General features: G+C 39.2%; 1 protein-coding gene across 7 annotated transcripts in view; it reads right to left on the minus strand.

Annotated features, from left to right (window-relative positions):
* The window catches only part of SBF2 (SET binding factor 2), a 473,611-nt gene that overhangs the window by 181,918 nt on the left and 275,088 nt on the right, over positions 1 to 16,605 (minus strand). For 6 of the 7 annotated variants that reach the window (XM_061610395.1, XM_061610391.1, XM_061610392.1 and 3 more), the window contains 8 exons: positions 14,711 to 14,819; positions 11,900 to 12,013; positions 11,326 to 11,403; positions 9,510 to 9,623; positions 8,034 to 8,162; positions 6,107 to 6,205; positions 2,568 to 2,772; positions 1,130 to 1,239 (listed from right to left, as the gene is read on the minus strand). In XM_061610395.1, the coding sequence (XP_061466379.1) occupies positions 1,130 to 1,239; positions 2,568 to 2,772; positions 6,107 to 6,205; positions 8,034 to 8,162; positions 9,510 to 9,623; positions 11,326 to 11,403; positions 11,900 to 12,013; positions 14,711 to 14,819 (958 nt within the window). Of the gene's footprint in view, positions 1 to 1,129; positions 1,240 to 2,567; positions 2,773 to 6,106; positions 6,206 to 8,033; positions 8,163 to 9,509; positions 9,624 to 11,325; positions 11,404 to 11,899; positions 12,014 to 13,759; positions 13,828 to 14,710; positions 14,820 to 16,605 lie in introns of those variants that run through there. The other variant, XM_061610396.1, reaches the window with a different exon arrangement.

The raw sequence follows: 16,605 nt of genomic DNA on the forward strand, positions 1-16,605 counted from the left end.
TGTGTTTCCCATCAGACATGTTCTTCTATGCATCGACAACACCACAGTGCAGGCACATCTGATCAGACAAGGGGGAACTCACTCAAAAAGCCTTCAACAGGAAGCAAAATTGCTCCTAAACTGGGCAGAAAAAAATGGAGTCTTTGTGGGCAGAAAAACGTAAGAGGCAACCTGAACATCCAGGCCAGACTGTGAGGTCAGTAGGAGATGTAGGACAGTAAACCAGTAACACAGAGGGTATGACAGGTGAAAGGTACAAGGAAGGTTTTTTAAAAAAAATCAAAGCTCACATACTCCAAACACAACTCAGAAGGACAAAGATCATACACACAAACACACACATAATCCAATGAAGAAATGGAAAAGACACATAGGCCTTATGGCAAGAAATAGCGGATAGTGGTGAAACATATCTGCTTTGTTGCTAAGACAGGGAAAGGACTGAGATGGGGGGTTGTCCAATGGAAAAAGACCAATCTGCATTCCTGTCTCCGGCCACGAGAGTGGTGATGTAATCCCACCATGACATGTGTTCACCACCTTTGGAGAAAGTGGGATATAAATGTACTAATAAATATATAAATAAACGAGCAAGCACCTCAGTGCATACTTAGCACAACTCAGTCATGGAGTGAATTTGAATGAGTGTGAATTTTCAACATTTTGGACTGGACATGCCTCAGTGCTGATAACAATCAGAGGCTGGGCTTCAAAAGATGCTTCTTCTCATATTATATGATCCAGTTAATATTTGGGCCTGGTTGTTCACTGGGTGGAAAAGGAGACAAATTACTCAGGTTAAGGAGTGGCCTGTCTATGCATGAAGTAGAGAAAAACGGCAGATTGAGATGAGCCCCCCATGTAGAAGAATGGATAGAGATGGGGCAAACAAGAGGAGAAGGTGAGATTCCAATTTTCTTTTAGAGTAAAAAGGGATTTACGTATTCACAAGCACCATCTCCACAACCAACTGGTACCTCAATCACTTTCTATCTGACACTTGCTGTAGAAGACAATGAAAAAATGACAACTGACTAAAATCTGTCAGGAGTAGGAAAGAGGTCAATCACTTATGTATGAGTTTAACTTGAAAGTTCTCCTCAAATAGTTTAGCAAAAACTTTTATTACCTTTTCAGTCTCCAAAATTTTATTTTCAAATATAAAAGAGATGCAGTTTTTAACAACTTCCAGCCTTTGTGCACTGTTGAAAACTGTACTTGACTTTTCTACTATGGAAACTAAAAAAAAGAAGAAAAGAAATAAAAGCACATGTGAAACAATTTATTATTAAAAAAAATCACTAAATACCTATTGCATTAGAAACATTCCTAGAATAACTCCTAGGAGATCTTTCTTTTATTTTGCTACATTTTTCCTCATTAGACATACAGAAGAACAGATTACTGTACAGTCATATATAATGATGTCTAATATATTGATATGTGGGAAGACTCAAGTGACATTTTGTCCCAAAGAGAAAAACTGTGCAAGCACATTTGTGAGAAAGCACCAAGTCAGAATGTAAAATCCACATCAATTTGACAGGGAATATCCATGAATCTGGCATTTTGCTGATGAATTTTCCCTGCAGAGTTCCTGTGAATTACAAGTTATAGTGTTTTGCAGAAATGAGATACCTGGAATATAACCTGGGATTCCAGCAGTGGAGAATTAAAGGGGAAACCAGGGCCAAGCCAAGTTCACATCATGAGAATACCATCAGCTCTTTGGAAACAGCAGCTACTTGGGGATTCTCCTAGCAGAGTTACTCGTGTCTTCACAGACATTGCTCACTGTGTTAGAAAACCAGTATGTAAATTGGCACTAAATGAATATCTCAGGTCCCATATGCAAAGTAGGCTACTTTACTTCAACCACCCCATAAACACAAATTGACAAGAAGACTGTTCTCAACAGTTCAATATTCAGTAGTGATTCAAGTCAGTTAATGCACGCTTGCTGCTGATGCTAAGTACAATGGATAGGTGGCTAATTGGTATAGAATTATGGTGGTTGGGAGTACATTAATGATGCAGAAAACTGCACACACATTACGGTCTATCAAGTAAATACTTTCTTGCGTTAACATATAAAATGATAACTGTTGGCTGTTATATATTGGAGATGGGTTGGGGGAAGGACCCAATTTATGCCACCTTAAAGTCCTTAGAGGACGGTGGGATATATTCAACAAACAAAATCTGAAAACAAAAATATTTATTTTGTTACACAGAGAACATTTCTCTATTTTCTTAAAACTACTACTTCCCATCACATTAAAATATGTAAAATACATATAAATTTGTCAGGGAATGTACATGAGCAAGAACAAGTAAGCATAAGAACCCAACGTTGCCTAAAGACAGTAGCATTGACAATGGCAACTTTATTTTTACCACTAAACAAGTCTATGGCCTTATTTCAATGGCTAAAGTACGGATCCCTTCTTTAAAAAAAAGTAATATTTTGGCGCATTCTAGAAAAAGCATTAAAATATGCGCATTTTCTCTGTGCAGTTAATGTGAAATTGTTACAGGTGGATTAAACATAGGGTCGATTCTCTTACCAACAGGTGGACCAGCAGGAACAACACATTTCCTTTCTATTCGAGAAGCAGGTGGTGCACTTTGGTTCTTAACCAAGCCTTCCTGGATTAGATCCTGAACTTGATTCTCATTAATCTTGGGGAAAGGAAGTATATGAACTCGCAAATGAGACCCTTCTGTAGGTCGTGGAACTTTCTGGAATGCCATGTGAGGATATGGATTCTCCTGCATTCGAACATAATAAAAAAAAACCAGCTCCTTATATTAAGGTATACAATATTGGATTTAGAGTCTCCTGCATTAAAAAAATCCTTGTATTAAAGGATACAATATTTAATATCAATACTGTGTAAGGCTACAGCATATTATCTTGGTAAACCAATGCAGTATAATAAAGGCTTATCTGACCTATCAATAGAAGACTTAGAAAATGTATAGGTGGAAGTAACGTCGTAACCCTAAGAAGAGTATCAAGTCTTCACGAGTAAAAGTAAAGCATTTTTTATTTCAGCATATGCCTAACACTTCCATAAAAATCAGTGAGTGTTCCACTTGAAAGTGCTCTACTATGGATTGAGCCCAAAGGATTCTTCTGCATTTCAAAAGCAGCAAGTATGTAGAATAAAACTTGGTACATTGTGCAGCATGAGGACTTTGCACTTGAATACAAAACAAAATCTAGAATTTTAAAATGACTAATGCTCCATCACATGTTTACATAACATGAAATCTTCCGACTGTAAGGTTCCAGTGTTCATTTTTTTATGAGACTAGTACCTTTTAAAGGTCTAAAGCTATAAGACTTGGATGAGCTCTCATAATTTTTAAATTGAAGAGATGTGCAAGATAATGTTCTTCCACCCATGCCATTTCACAAAATCATTAATACTAGTTTACAAAGGAACTGAAAGAGCAAAGGAAAAATTATATGATGACAAAGTATGTAAATTGTGTTTTTAGGCTACAATATATTAACTGTGGGGTAGTCCTATAGTCTTTATGTTTGGAAGTCTGATTATCTTTCAAACATTTCTATTTTCACTCCCCACAACCTTGATGTGGTTCACAAAGTGGTTTAATAATCTAAATTAATACAAGTTATTTTATATGAATGTTGCTTTAAAATTTCAGTGCTAAAAATAAAATCACAATATATTGAACCCAGCACATCACATCAGCTGGGCATACAATAGCCCTTTACAGTTCTTTCACTGTTTATTTAAAGCAGAAGCTTTAGTTCAAGCTTATTTACACAGACAAGATCTCACAGGAGATTTTAACCTCAATTTCTTTTTCACTTTTTCATTGTGAGCCTGCAACGACTCTTTGACACACACACTGGTGACAATGCCTACAGTATAGTTTACACAACTAATTTCAGTGGTCATTTCCCCTCATTAAACTGATTTCAGCCTTAAATTAATACACCACCCATGTAATCAAACTTAAAACTGAAGCAATTTATCTCAGTGTAAGTGATTACATAAAGAAGTCGTTCAGACTTACACAAAAACAGCACAATCCTTAAACTTGCAGGGGAATGGAAGAGATATTTTGCTGACCTGGTTAGCAACTCCACTACTTGATACATTTCCCACAGTATTTCTTACCTACTATTCTTTGTTTAAAAAGAAAAACTGATGTGGATTAAAAAGGGGAGGAACACTGACAAGTTTTTATGACTGCATATCCAATTTCATTTAACACAGATTAGATATCCTGCAACACATTTTAACATAATTCTGCATATATGGTGGTAGATAAAGAAGGTGGGGAGGTTGGACTCACACTCCTTGGTTTGGTTCATGCATTAAACTTTTTAAAAAAATCTATTTGTGATTTTTTTATGTGAATGAGCAGTTCTCACTGCACTTTCCTCCTGCTCCTCCTGCATTGCTAGGCAACAAGCCAGAATCTGGTTTGTCGTGGCATCCAAACCCAAGCTTATGGCTAGTTTTCCTCAAAGAAACCACAAGCAATAAGGCAAGCACAAACTTTGGCTTTGCTTATGGTTTGTTTGAAGAGGAACAGACCATGTGATGACAGCCAAACTCTGGCTTCTTGGCCAGAAGCACAGCAGGAGCAGGGGAGGAACGCTTTGAGAACTTTTCAGCAGTGTACATGAGCACACTGCATGTTCAAAATAAGCATAGTTTGTTTTTAACTATGATTTAAAATTGCATGTGAACTAGGCCTTTGAATGGCCCAGTTTGCACATAAAACAAAACCATAGTTTCTTAGCTTACAATAAATACGTGTCAATTTCATAATAAACTGGCTTCAAATTATGGGTTACAAAATTGGCTTATTAAACTAGCTAGAGTTGGATGGGCAGATAGCAATGAGGGAAGGAAACAAAACTTATAAAGTCCTCCGGAACTTTTGGCTATGACTCTTACCCTTTATGATAAAGACTACAGAGCGATGGTTTATGAGCTGGGAGTGGCTGGTTGGTAGGTAGGTACTTAGGGGAATGAAAGGTCATCATGATTTTTGGCAAGCCAAATCCCTAGTGATAGAAAATAGGCAATGACCTTGGATAACTCTTGGCCTTCTATGTCTTATGACTACTTTTCCAACCATACCCCTGAATTTGCCAATAGCTAGAATTCTATAATTACACCAGGCAAATTCATATAAATTCTTGAAAATCAGGATATTAAAATTAAGAGCTAAGATAGTTAAGCACCTGGTACTGTAAAGAAGATTATTCAGTTACCTTCATTGGTTTGGCACTGGAAACATTGTACTTTACCTTACCTTCATCTTCTGAGCACAAGCGACAAAATAAATACTTAGCTAAAAGTTAAGTTCCACCCTACTACTAACTTTGACTGATCTCTGTAAGCAACAACAACAAAGGGGGGGGACTAAACTAAAAGTTACTCTCAATATCTCAACTAATTTGATGAGAAGTGCACTTATATAATGTTTCAGGATAAGTCTCAGATCCCCAGCTTACTGAGGGTCCCAGTTTATGCCTCTGCACTGGTGGGAAGGGGAAGGGAGCATGGCCCTTCTCCAATATCTGCACTGTGTCTACAGTGACAGTAAGATGTTTTGTTCTTAAGATGTTTTTAAAGACCTGCATCCCCTGAGCCAATCAGTGGCTACATTTGGCTCATGGGGAGGGGGACTTAGGAGTGGACCAGACTGAAGAACTCACGGTCTGGGCTGATTATAAGCCATAAAAGTCTTGCCAGTGACCTCCTCACCCACCCTCTAATTGTATATAGTTGTTGGTTTATTTCTTTTTTCCAGGGAGATCAACTTCATCATATTGCTGTGGGCATTAGTCAGAAACTGGGTTATTCAGGGCTGGGGAGGAATTTTCCCCACAGGCATATTGGCCTTGGTCCTGTGGAGGACCTGCGGGGTTTTCCCTTCCATCAAAGCAATAACACAGGCGAATTACAGTTAAGTTATATCACTAAGAAATTGTATGCATAGCTTCAACAAACAACTGCAAGGCTTACCCTATTTCATTTTCTACAGCTTCAATTATTTAAAGTGAAACATTATTCAGTGGCATTATAGTATCTGAATGCTTTGTACTTACATTTTTGAACAGCTGGTCTGCAAGTTCTCTGACGTGCTTTAACACTTTTGATGAATTGCTTTCCTCAGATTTAATTCTCTCTACTTCAAATGCTACCAACTTAAAATAAATAAATAAAATGTTTTAGTTGATACAAATTAACTACTTTCTGGTGAATAAAAATGGATCTTAAAATGAATGTAAGTATAAGAGAATACCTTCAGAGGATCCCTAGATTCAGAGAAGCACTCCTGTGCTAAGGATCCAAAACCAGAAGCTGCAATTGGCAAAAGAGGACTGCCCCGGCCCCACTGACCTAAACAATGTGAGGCTAGGTCTGTCCCAGTCTCCCTTTTTGGATACTCATTAATTAGGCTTTGACCTTGACCTGCCACTCCTCAATCCCAGAAAGGACTTGCATGCTGTATTATATTGTATGTTCTATTGTTCCCACTAAAACAGGAATGATATGTGCTGCTTTAATGCTTGTATATTTGTTTGGAACCAACAATCCTCTCCTTTACCGCCTTGGGCTCCTTTTAGGAAGCAGGGCAGGATATAAATATATTATTATCTCTTCATAATAGCTTGTATCCAATGTAGCACTAAGTAACTAGTTCCATTAGGGCAAGGATTCATGCTTGTGAAGTGGAACTTCCTTCCTTCTCTTCCCCCTGCATGCCCCCTAAATCAGTTCTGGATGGTCTCCCCAGTCCTCCAGAGGAGATTTGGAGAGCGTGTGGGGTGCAGAAGATTTTTTTTGGCGGGGGGTTCCATTCTGAAAGCATAAGACTTTGCACTAATGGAATAACTTCATTGGATACCACCCATTGTATATATCATGCAGGATCTCTTACTTCACTTTTGTAGAGACAGACTCCAGAAGTACGATACTATATTTGCTGAACCATTTCTCCATCTAGTACTGTGGTTTGTTACAGGAATGTTGACATATGTCACTAAATATTATTTATATAGCACTTTCAATATACAGCAATTTTTATAAGCTAAGCTCTTTATAAATCATGCTTTGCATGTATGCTGTATTGTTACAGGGATGTTTTGTCAAAATCAATTAGGTTAAGCATTCAGAAGTACAAACAGCAAATCAAGAAACAAAGCAAACTGGTTATGAGGTAGCACAGAAAAACTCTGTAAAGAAATGATTCACCAATGTTTATGTGTTTTTGTATTGGGAACTGCATAAACCGTATGGCACTAGTTCATGCCAGTTATGAAAACTCAACTTTTAAAAAAAGCAATGCCTGTTCATTCCTGTTTCTCCTCTGTGTTAACCATCTCCCTTAAATGCCATACAGAAAAATTTGTAAGAGTATGAAAAACAATGAATATAGTGCCATATTATCTATTATTTTTAAAAGATTCTAAAATGTCCATCACATACAGTAGTTATTTTTTATTTATTATGACAAAATCTGCACTATGTTCTCATGTATTCATTATGCCAGTGAATATTCCCAGCGGTTCTATACCTTTTTAAAGTCTTAAAAGTTATTTTCTTAAAAACAAACATTCAGCAGAAAAAAAATCCCAGTTGTTTCAGTGAAATTAATTGCACACAAAAAATAATATCTACACAGAATGAGTAATATAAAGGTAATTCACTGTAATATATTTTACAATGGCATATTTCTTAACAGAGAGCCAGTGTAGTGTAGTAATAGTGATTAGAGTGTTGGACTAAACAGACCAGGGTTCAAATCCACACTTAGCCCTGAACCTCACTACTGGGTGACCTTGGGCCAGCTATTGTCTCTCAGCCTATTATACCTCATAAGGTTGCTGTGAGGATAGGACATGGAATGGGAAGAACCATGTAGAGGAAAGGAGGGACATAAATGTAATGACAGAAGCATGCATTTTTGACTAAAAAAATTACAGAAATTTAAATATGAACATCTTCTCTCACTTTAAAAAATGTTTCTACCTCATCAAAGAGATCACAGGATCTGTATGGAGGACCTCTCTCTGACACAAAACCAGCAAATGCCATTCCATTCAGAATTTTGGTAAGGAAATCATTCTCAATCAAGCCTCGCTGGCTTAAGAAGGCTGCCTGCAGATACAAGTAAATATTAACCATGGAAACACTTTTTTTCATATTGTTGTACATAAGAGTCAAAAGAACCAACAAACACAAAAGGAGAATCACAATAGAAAGTAAAAAAAAAGCAAAGAATGAGTGCCTAAACCAAACAGTGAACTTGCGTAGCATCAAGGTCATTGTAAACTGAAAAAGTTCCATCAACACACACATTCTCATTCCAAATATGTTTGGAATGCATTCAGAAGTCTGTTTTCTTTCAGCAAGAGAAATTATGCAAGGTAAGATGCAAAACAGTTACATACTAAATCCATTTAACAGCTGTGGGGTAAAAAATGAACTATTAAAACAGTTAAATAAAGATATAAACATTAGAATTTTCAATCTGCTGTCTCCTTCAACCTGGTAGCATATGGTACTATTTGGGGTTTTTTTTAGGCCACCTAATTTGCCCTTCCTTTAGGGCATCAGAGCATGCAATGGGACGAAGATGGAATGCTGGGTGGGGCAGACTAGTGCTAGAAGGCCAGGAAAAAAATCTGTTGGAAAACAACTTGGCAGATAGGTTTTGCTTCATGCTCAATGTCCAGTTGAGGTCAAAAAGGATTTCCCCCCATGGTCAAATAGGATAGGAAATGCTACCTTGTTTATTCTTCCTTATGGAGTATATTTTGGCTCACTTGCTGGAGCCATCTGGATTATTTCACAAAACTATTCAGTGAATCGTGAATTAACATTTAATATGATTTAATATGATACAAATATTAAATCCTTGCTAACGGTACACTATTATCAACTGGGGGATTCATGTTAATTTGCTGGGAATAAATGTGTGTAGGATTCTTCTATAAAGCGCAAAAGGGCTGACCAAGTGTCCATCACATCATTTTTGACTCTGGTACCTATTGGTAGGCTAAAGTACCCAGAAATTCCACTAACAGCAATGAAAGTGGTGCATGCCGGGGGGGGGGGCGGCGGCGCAACAATCCATTCTAGACTAGTTGTTCCCAAATTTTTTGTGCCCATGGACCACACGAAAAATGCTGAGGGTCTTGGTGGGTCACTTATTAATTCTTTTGCCGCTGTAGCAACTGTAATGCACTGTGGTAGATGCTGTATGATTTTTAATTGTATTTTTACAGACATGCCATGGACTACCTAAGTGAAACTCATGGACCACTGTTTGGGAACCCCTGTTCTAGAGGATTTAGCAAACTGATCTACAGAAGAATATCAAACCATACCATAGAACCGTACAAGAGAACTGCTGTACTAACAATTGTAAGAATTTATATATACCTGTTAAAAACATACAAATGCACCGTCATCTAGAAGTTGATAAGTTAGATTTCATTTTACCTTGTGAAAGTTTATGACAGGTTCTGAATGAATCCTGATCAGCTGAAGACAAGATCTATATCCTTGGAAAAGCTGTGCAAATAACCTAAGAAAGACGCCTCGCACCTCTTTATCCTGTGAAAGACAAGCAAATTGAGTGTAACTATCTCCTCTTAAACACAAACCAAGAGAAAAATATATAATTTGATATACAATATACAAAATGTACAATTTCAAGAGGGCTAGCTAGTAAGATAAAAGTTAAAAAGTCAAAGTATAAACTCCTTTCATATGAATTTCAATGGGACAATAAAAACAAGAGTCTGAGTGTGACATCTTTATGGGACACCCAAGCATAACACACAAAGCACATGTTTTTAGAGAGCTTTCATTATGTCTTGAAAGGTACAAGATTTCCTTTCTGTCGGCAATAAATTTCCCCATGTTTAGCCTAAACTATAATTTAACTTATCATTACTTCTGGGCACCTTCTTGCCAGAATGGATGGAATCACACAGAGTAAAATCAAGAATGACTGAACTATGTTGCTCATGAGGTATCAAATCTACCCTACATTTAAGTCAAATGAGGCACAATGTTTCCTATCAATCTCCTTAAAGACTGTCATGAAACAAGGCCCAAATGTAGTGTCTGCATGTCAAGATTCCTTCCGATTTGAAGATACCTCTTTGAGGAAAGAGGCCTGGGACCCCACAGAAAGCCTAATCACAACAGAGGATATGGAGGAACCTGCAGTAGTCCAAAGGAAGCCTGAAGAGCCCTAACTCAGGGATGCCTTTTCAGAAATAGCTTTCTGATCATATCCTGGGCCCCTGCCTTGATCACTGATTTTCCTACTTTCCCTCTCAAGAATTATAGTGCATCAGACCTGGTGGGAAGCCCAGCTCTCTGTAGGAGCAGCTGTTCGGCTGCCAGAAGGATCTATCATCAGGGCCTAGCCAGGATGAAGAAGAGCCAGCTGCAAGCTATGAGCCAGCAGCGGTCCAGGAAGAGGAGGAACTGGAAGTGAATATAAGTCTCTAAGTCCCCACTGGACTTTGCTGTGTTAATAGCTCCATTTTGAGTTCAATAATGTCCAGGATTCCATCTCCAGAAGTCCCACATCAGGTGCTGGTTTTAAACACTGTGCTATGTTGAGGTTTGCCAGCTACATGTGCATAAGCACAAGCTTGTTTGATAGGGCAAGGACTACCAGAGCTAGAGGCTAAAATTACTTCAGAAGGAAGCAACGGGATTCAGTTACATCAGCATCAACTTCAGGGCCTAGGAACTACAGGCCAAACAACACTAAGGAACTGCTGTCTGTAAAGTTGCAAAAATGAGTCTTGGATTTCCCCAAGACCACAGTTCTCTTCTGCTCTCACTGTGCAGCATAGCTAGTCCCAGAGCTTAAACTACTCAGGCATGTGTTGTATCAACCACTGAGTCTTTGCCCTCATTCTAAATTGTATACTTCATTCAATTTGGCATGGCACAAAGATTAGTTTTCTCGGTGATAATACAGCATGGTTGGGGGGGAGATATTCCGAGTTTGCATTCGAGCTAAATTTGCAAAGGTAGAAAGCTTCATGTAGACTTACATCAGGGGACATTGATGTGACACAGTATAGCCTCATGAACCAGTATAAATATATTGTTAGATAGCAGCCTTTAATTTAACCAGCAATTTTTAAAAATTTGAACATTTAATGATGTACATATAATGAAAAATATTTGTGAAGAATATAGTAAAAGGAAAAAGGAAAGGCTTCATTTACTGAACTGTAAGGAAAAACATTATTTTCTCTGTTTATTACAAAGTTAGAAATACTCTTACCAACATTTTGGAATGTGATAGAGCTGTTCGAGGAGGAGGAAATGCATAATCTGCTGTTTCCAAATCTGGATGTAAAACCTACAATTTTAAAGAACAAAAATTCAAAGGAAGCACTCTGCTGGCAACATTTTCCTAAGATTATTTTTCTTAATATAGACTGTTCCACAGACACATTTCATATTAAGCCCTACAGCAAAGACTTGCATCCCACTTAGCTCCTTATCTCCCCCTTCTAAGAGACTGAACAGACAAAAACCTTGACTCCAGAGAAACTGACCAGTAAAAGAACCGTAGCCCAACAATAAAGCAACCATCTGCCTTTCAAGTCTGTAAAGGGGAAACAGGACAGACATGGATGAAGATGTATATAACAAGGGGTATAGAACAAATAGATGTTTCCTTTACAGTTTCCCAGTGATTCGATTCATGCTTTGTTTTTATGCTTGATGTATGTTTGTCTAGCATATTAGTATGAAGTATTTGAGTCTTTCAGTTATTTCACAACAAATGGAGAGAACAAAAGTGAAGCATTAAACTGTAATATTGGAAATTATGATTGGGCAATTAGACTTACTAGAGAGAGGGCGGTTTGAGTCTGATGGAGAAGTGGTTCGGGGAGCTGGGATAGATGAATACATTCAGGAATTTTAATTGTACCGCCATCCAGATCTGCTATGATTACATCTAACTGAAAGATATTGACAAAATGAATACAAACGTTATGACATTTCATATGATGAATATGGACACAATCAGAATATTTAAAAAGCAGTAGAAAAATAACATGGGATGACCCCTGATAACTGTGTCATGACAAGGGTTCTTAATCCCCATTTTCAGGGGATGAGTTCATGGTTTCATGAGAAGAATCAGAGAGTGAGAGGGAATTACCCTAAAACTGGCCTTAGATATCCCCCAAGCCCTGGAACCTCCAGTGTAAGAGGAGCCTGTTTTACCAGCACCACTTTGGCTGTTATTTAAAGTGAAGAGTCTTTGTTTACCAGAGGAGGAGCTAGCCACCAATATGGAGCTGGAGCTTCACTGAAGGCTCACTCTGGGTTTGCTTGCTGTTGAAACAACATTATTTGAGTCTGCTCCTCCTATGCTTCAGCCACAGCTTCACATGGAGCTATCCAGGGTGCTAACTTTCTTTGACTAACTTGCCTTGTTGGAACCTGGCCTCTGCTTTGCCTCACTGGAACCCAACCATAGCTTGGCTTAACTTTGCCTTATCAGAACCTGAAGCTTGCCATGTTGACACTGCTTTGGTAGAACCTGGACCCATGTCTAGCACAACCCTGCTTCAACTAGAACCAACTCTGACAGAGAACAATGCTTGGAACAAAACACTTTTTTTTTTTTATACAAATCACAATTCTGAAGATGTAACAGAAGCAGAGGGTTGTATTCAACATAGCACTATGTCACTAATTCCATCAGCACAAGGATTTCTCCTTGCACAGTAGAAAGGTTTCTCCCTCTTGTCCCCCTGTATCCCCTTAAATCTGTTCTGGGGCAGATTTGAGGATTACATAAGCATGCAAGCAGGAAGGGGAGAAGTCCCATTGCGCCAGCGCTAATCCTTGCGCTAATCACAATTATTTAGTTTAATACCACCCAGAATATGGAGACATGGATCCTGACAGCAGTGAAGTACTGGGAGCACAGTTAAAATGTTGATATTTAACAGAACTGCAACATGTAGTCAATAAATTGGTTAGATTAATTAAAATGTTCTGATTGACAAATATGTTTCTAATTAAGCAGGCACCAGTTAAAAATGTTAAGTACTTTCAAAACTATAGGTGTTACAAGCCATCTTAGCAGCAACATTCCTCCTCCCTGATTACATAGTTGGGAAGGCTTCTTCTAAGACGGTGCACACTGCACAAGTAAGTGCATCATTTTAAAAAGGATCCAAAGGTGGCTTCCACTCATGCAACTTCTCCCTCCCCTCTTCCAGTTGCCTACGCTCCTGGAAACGCCTTGCTGGAGGATGAAGGGCTCTCCTGAACAGTTTTGCATGCTCTCCTTAACTATGCTGCAGAGGGAGGCAGAAAACTACCCAACATTGGGCAGACAAATGTTGTCAAGTGGGACCCCACACATAGGAAGCTGCCCCAGGTCAGATTATTTCTACATCTCACCTAGTACTATCTACTCTGACTGGCAGCAACTCTCCAGGTTCTCTGATATAGATTGTCCACTTCACCTAGTGCCTGAACTTTCTAACTGAAGATGCCAGGGATTAAACTGGAACTTTCTATATGCAAAACATATGCTGTATCACTGAGTTATGGTCCCTGCCCTTGGTCACATTGTTTTTCTATGCAGTTTTGCATTAAATTCATTTCATGAATGTAATTGTATTTTTTCTGGAGTAAAAACTATCCAAATAAATATGGACACTATTAATTAAACAAATACTTCGTACCTTTGTAATGGTTTTGTAAAAGCTTAAAGAAATTTGGTTGTAGATAAACAAAGTTTTCCAGCAGACAGTGCTAGGCTGACCCTGGAAGAACGAGGAGCTACTTTTACTTGCAAGGTGGCTTAGCAAAAGCGAACATTTTGAACCCCAGCTCTCTTAAGTATGAGAATTATAATGAACTCCTTCACAAAATTGCTGGTAAGAACAACAAGGTTGTACAAAAAAGGACATTTTTCAAATTGGATTTTCAGATGTGATTAGCAACCACAGTTCCACAAAGAATCCTGTGATCCGCTAAGTGTTGCTTTCAAAACAGTCCTATCAACTTCAGTGGCGGCATTGCCTTAAAGCAACCTCAAAACGAGCCTATTATCTACAATACTTATTACTGGTCAAAATTCACTTTTAATTGCTGTTTAAAAGCTACCATAAGTCAGAGCACTAAAAATTAATAGGCATTCTGTGGCACAGCTATTTTGCTTATTTATAAGATTTGTTACAACCCTTCACTATAAGGTCCCAGGGTGAGTTACAACAGTATAACATACAATTATAAAAACAGATAAAACAGTTGCAGTTATAAATACAAGCAAAACTTTTCTGAACAGATCAGTATAAATTCAGCAAATGAAGTGTGCCGCCTCAAAATAAAAATACTGTCATACTCATACAGGTCATACTCTCTTTTACTGCCAAAGATGTGTTTTTCCCCCACAAACACATATTTTGAAGAGTGTTCCCATCTTTCATTTCCCCCCCTTGTACTTGCATGCATTTATGTTTATTTATACAATGACTAACAGTATCTTTAAAATAATTTTATGTTCATAATTTGCTTTATTCACTTGCTTACTTCAGTTCTGTTTGTTATAAAGATGCTGTGTCAATATTTTATGTTCAATCATTTCTCTGCATGGTAACAAGTGTGGATAAAATTTAGTTGAATATACTCACAAGTTCATGAATGTCATTACGGAAGACAGAATGCACACCAATAATAAAAGGTGTGGGTGAGCTGAGAACTTCAAGGAGCTGTGCGGGGAGAATCGGGATGTATGGGTAACTGAGGAAAAAGTGAAAAAAAGTCAGCATTATGTTGTTAAACTGTATGTTTCCAAGCTCAATTCAAGGTGCTGGTTTTAACCTATAAAGCCTTACAAGGCTTAGGACCACAATACCTGATGGAACTCCTCTCTCGCTATGAACCCACCTGTACACTACAGTCAACATCCAAGGCCCTCCTCCGGGTGCCTACTAGGAGGGAAGCTGGGAGGCTGGCAACAAAGGAGAGGGCCTTCTTGGTGGTGGCCCCCAAATTATGGAATGATCTTTGTGACGAGGTGCGTCTGGTGCCAACACTGTTATCTTTTTGGCGCCAGGTCAAGACTTTCCTCTTTTCCCAGGCATTTTAGCATGTGTTTTAAAATTGTTTTTAATTTTTTTAAATTGTGTTTTTAAATTGTTTCTTGTGTTTTAAAATTTCTATATTTGTTTTTAATGTTTTTAATTGCTGTAAACCGCCCAGAGAGCTTCGGCTATGGGGCAGTATATAAATGTAATAAATAAATAAACACTACGTTCCTGGGCAAGGTTCTGGAACGGGTGGTGGCCGGCGAGCTCCAGGGGCTCTTGGATGACACTGATTATCTCGATCCGTTTCAATCCGGTTTTAGGCCTGGGTTTGGTACCGAAACAGCCTTGGTCGCCCTGTATGATGACCTTTGCAGGAAGAGGGATAGGGGGAGTGTGACCCTGTTGATTCTCCTTGATCTCTCAGCTGCTTTCGATACCATCGACCATGGTATCCTTCTGGAAGGCTCACGGAGTTGGGAGTTGGGGGTACTGCTTGGCAGTGGCTCCGCTCCTACTTGGTGGGTCGTCAACAGAAGATAGTGCTTGGGGAACACTGCTCGACACCCTGGACTCTCCATTGTGGAGTCCCACAGGGATCGGTACTGTCCCCCATGCTTTTTAACATCTATATGAAGCCGCTGGGTGCGGTCATCAGGAGTTTTGGAGTGCGTTGTCACCAGTACGCTGATGACACGCAACTTTATTTCTCCTTTTCATCTTCCTCAGGTGAGGCTGTTAACGTACTAAACCGTTGCCTGGCCGCGATAATGGATTGGATGGGAGCTAACAGACTGAAGCTTAATCCAGACAAGACCGAGACGCTGTTAGTGAGTGCCTTCTCTGCCCAGATGGTGGATGTTCACCCTGTTCTGGATGGGGTTACACTCCCCTTGAAAGAACAGGTTCGTAGCTTGGGAGTTCTTTTCGACCCTTCCCTGTCTCTTGAGGCTCAGGTAGCCTCAGTGGCACGGAATACTTTTTACCATCTTCGATTGGACGACCTCGCCTCAGTTGTTCATGCTCTGGTAACTTCTAGATTGGACTACTGCAATGCGCTCTACGTTGGGCTGCCCTTGAAGACAGTTTGGAAACTACAGTTAGTCCAGAATGCAGCGGCCAGATTGTTGACGCGGACCAGAAGGTCCGCTCATATAACACCTGTTCTGGCTCGTCTGCACTGGCTTCCTATTTGTTTCCAGGCTAAATTCAAAGTGCTGGTTTTGACCTATAAAGCCTTACACGGCATGGGAACGCAATACCTGGTGGAGCGCCTCTCCCAATATGAAACTACCCGTACACTGCGCTCAACATCTAAGGCCCTCCTCCGAGTACCATCCCATCGAGAAGCTCGGAGGGTGGTGACTAGAAATAGGGCCTTTTTGGTTGTGGCCCCCGAACTGTGGAATGGTCTCCCCGATGAGGTGCGCCTGGCGCCGACGCTGCTATCTTTTCGGCGCCAGGTGAAAACCTTTTTATATTCCCAGGCATTTTAATGT

This window comes from Rhineura floridana, chromosome 2 (assembly GCF_030035675.1).
Source record: "Rhineura floridana isolate rRhiFlo1 chromosome 2, rRhiFlo1.hap2, whole genome shotgun sequence".
In the NCBI taxonomy this organism is placed as follows: domain Eukaryota; kingdom Metazoa; phylum Chordata; class Lepidosauria; order Squamata; family Rhineuridae; genus Rhineura; species Rhineura floridana.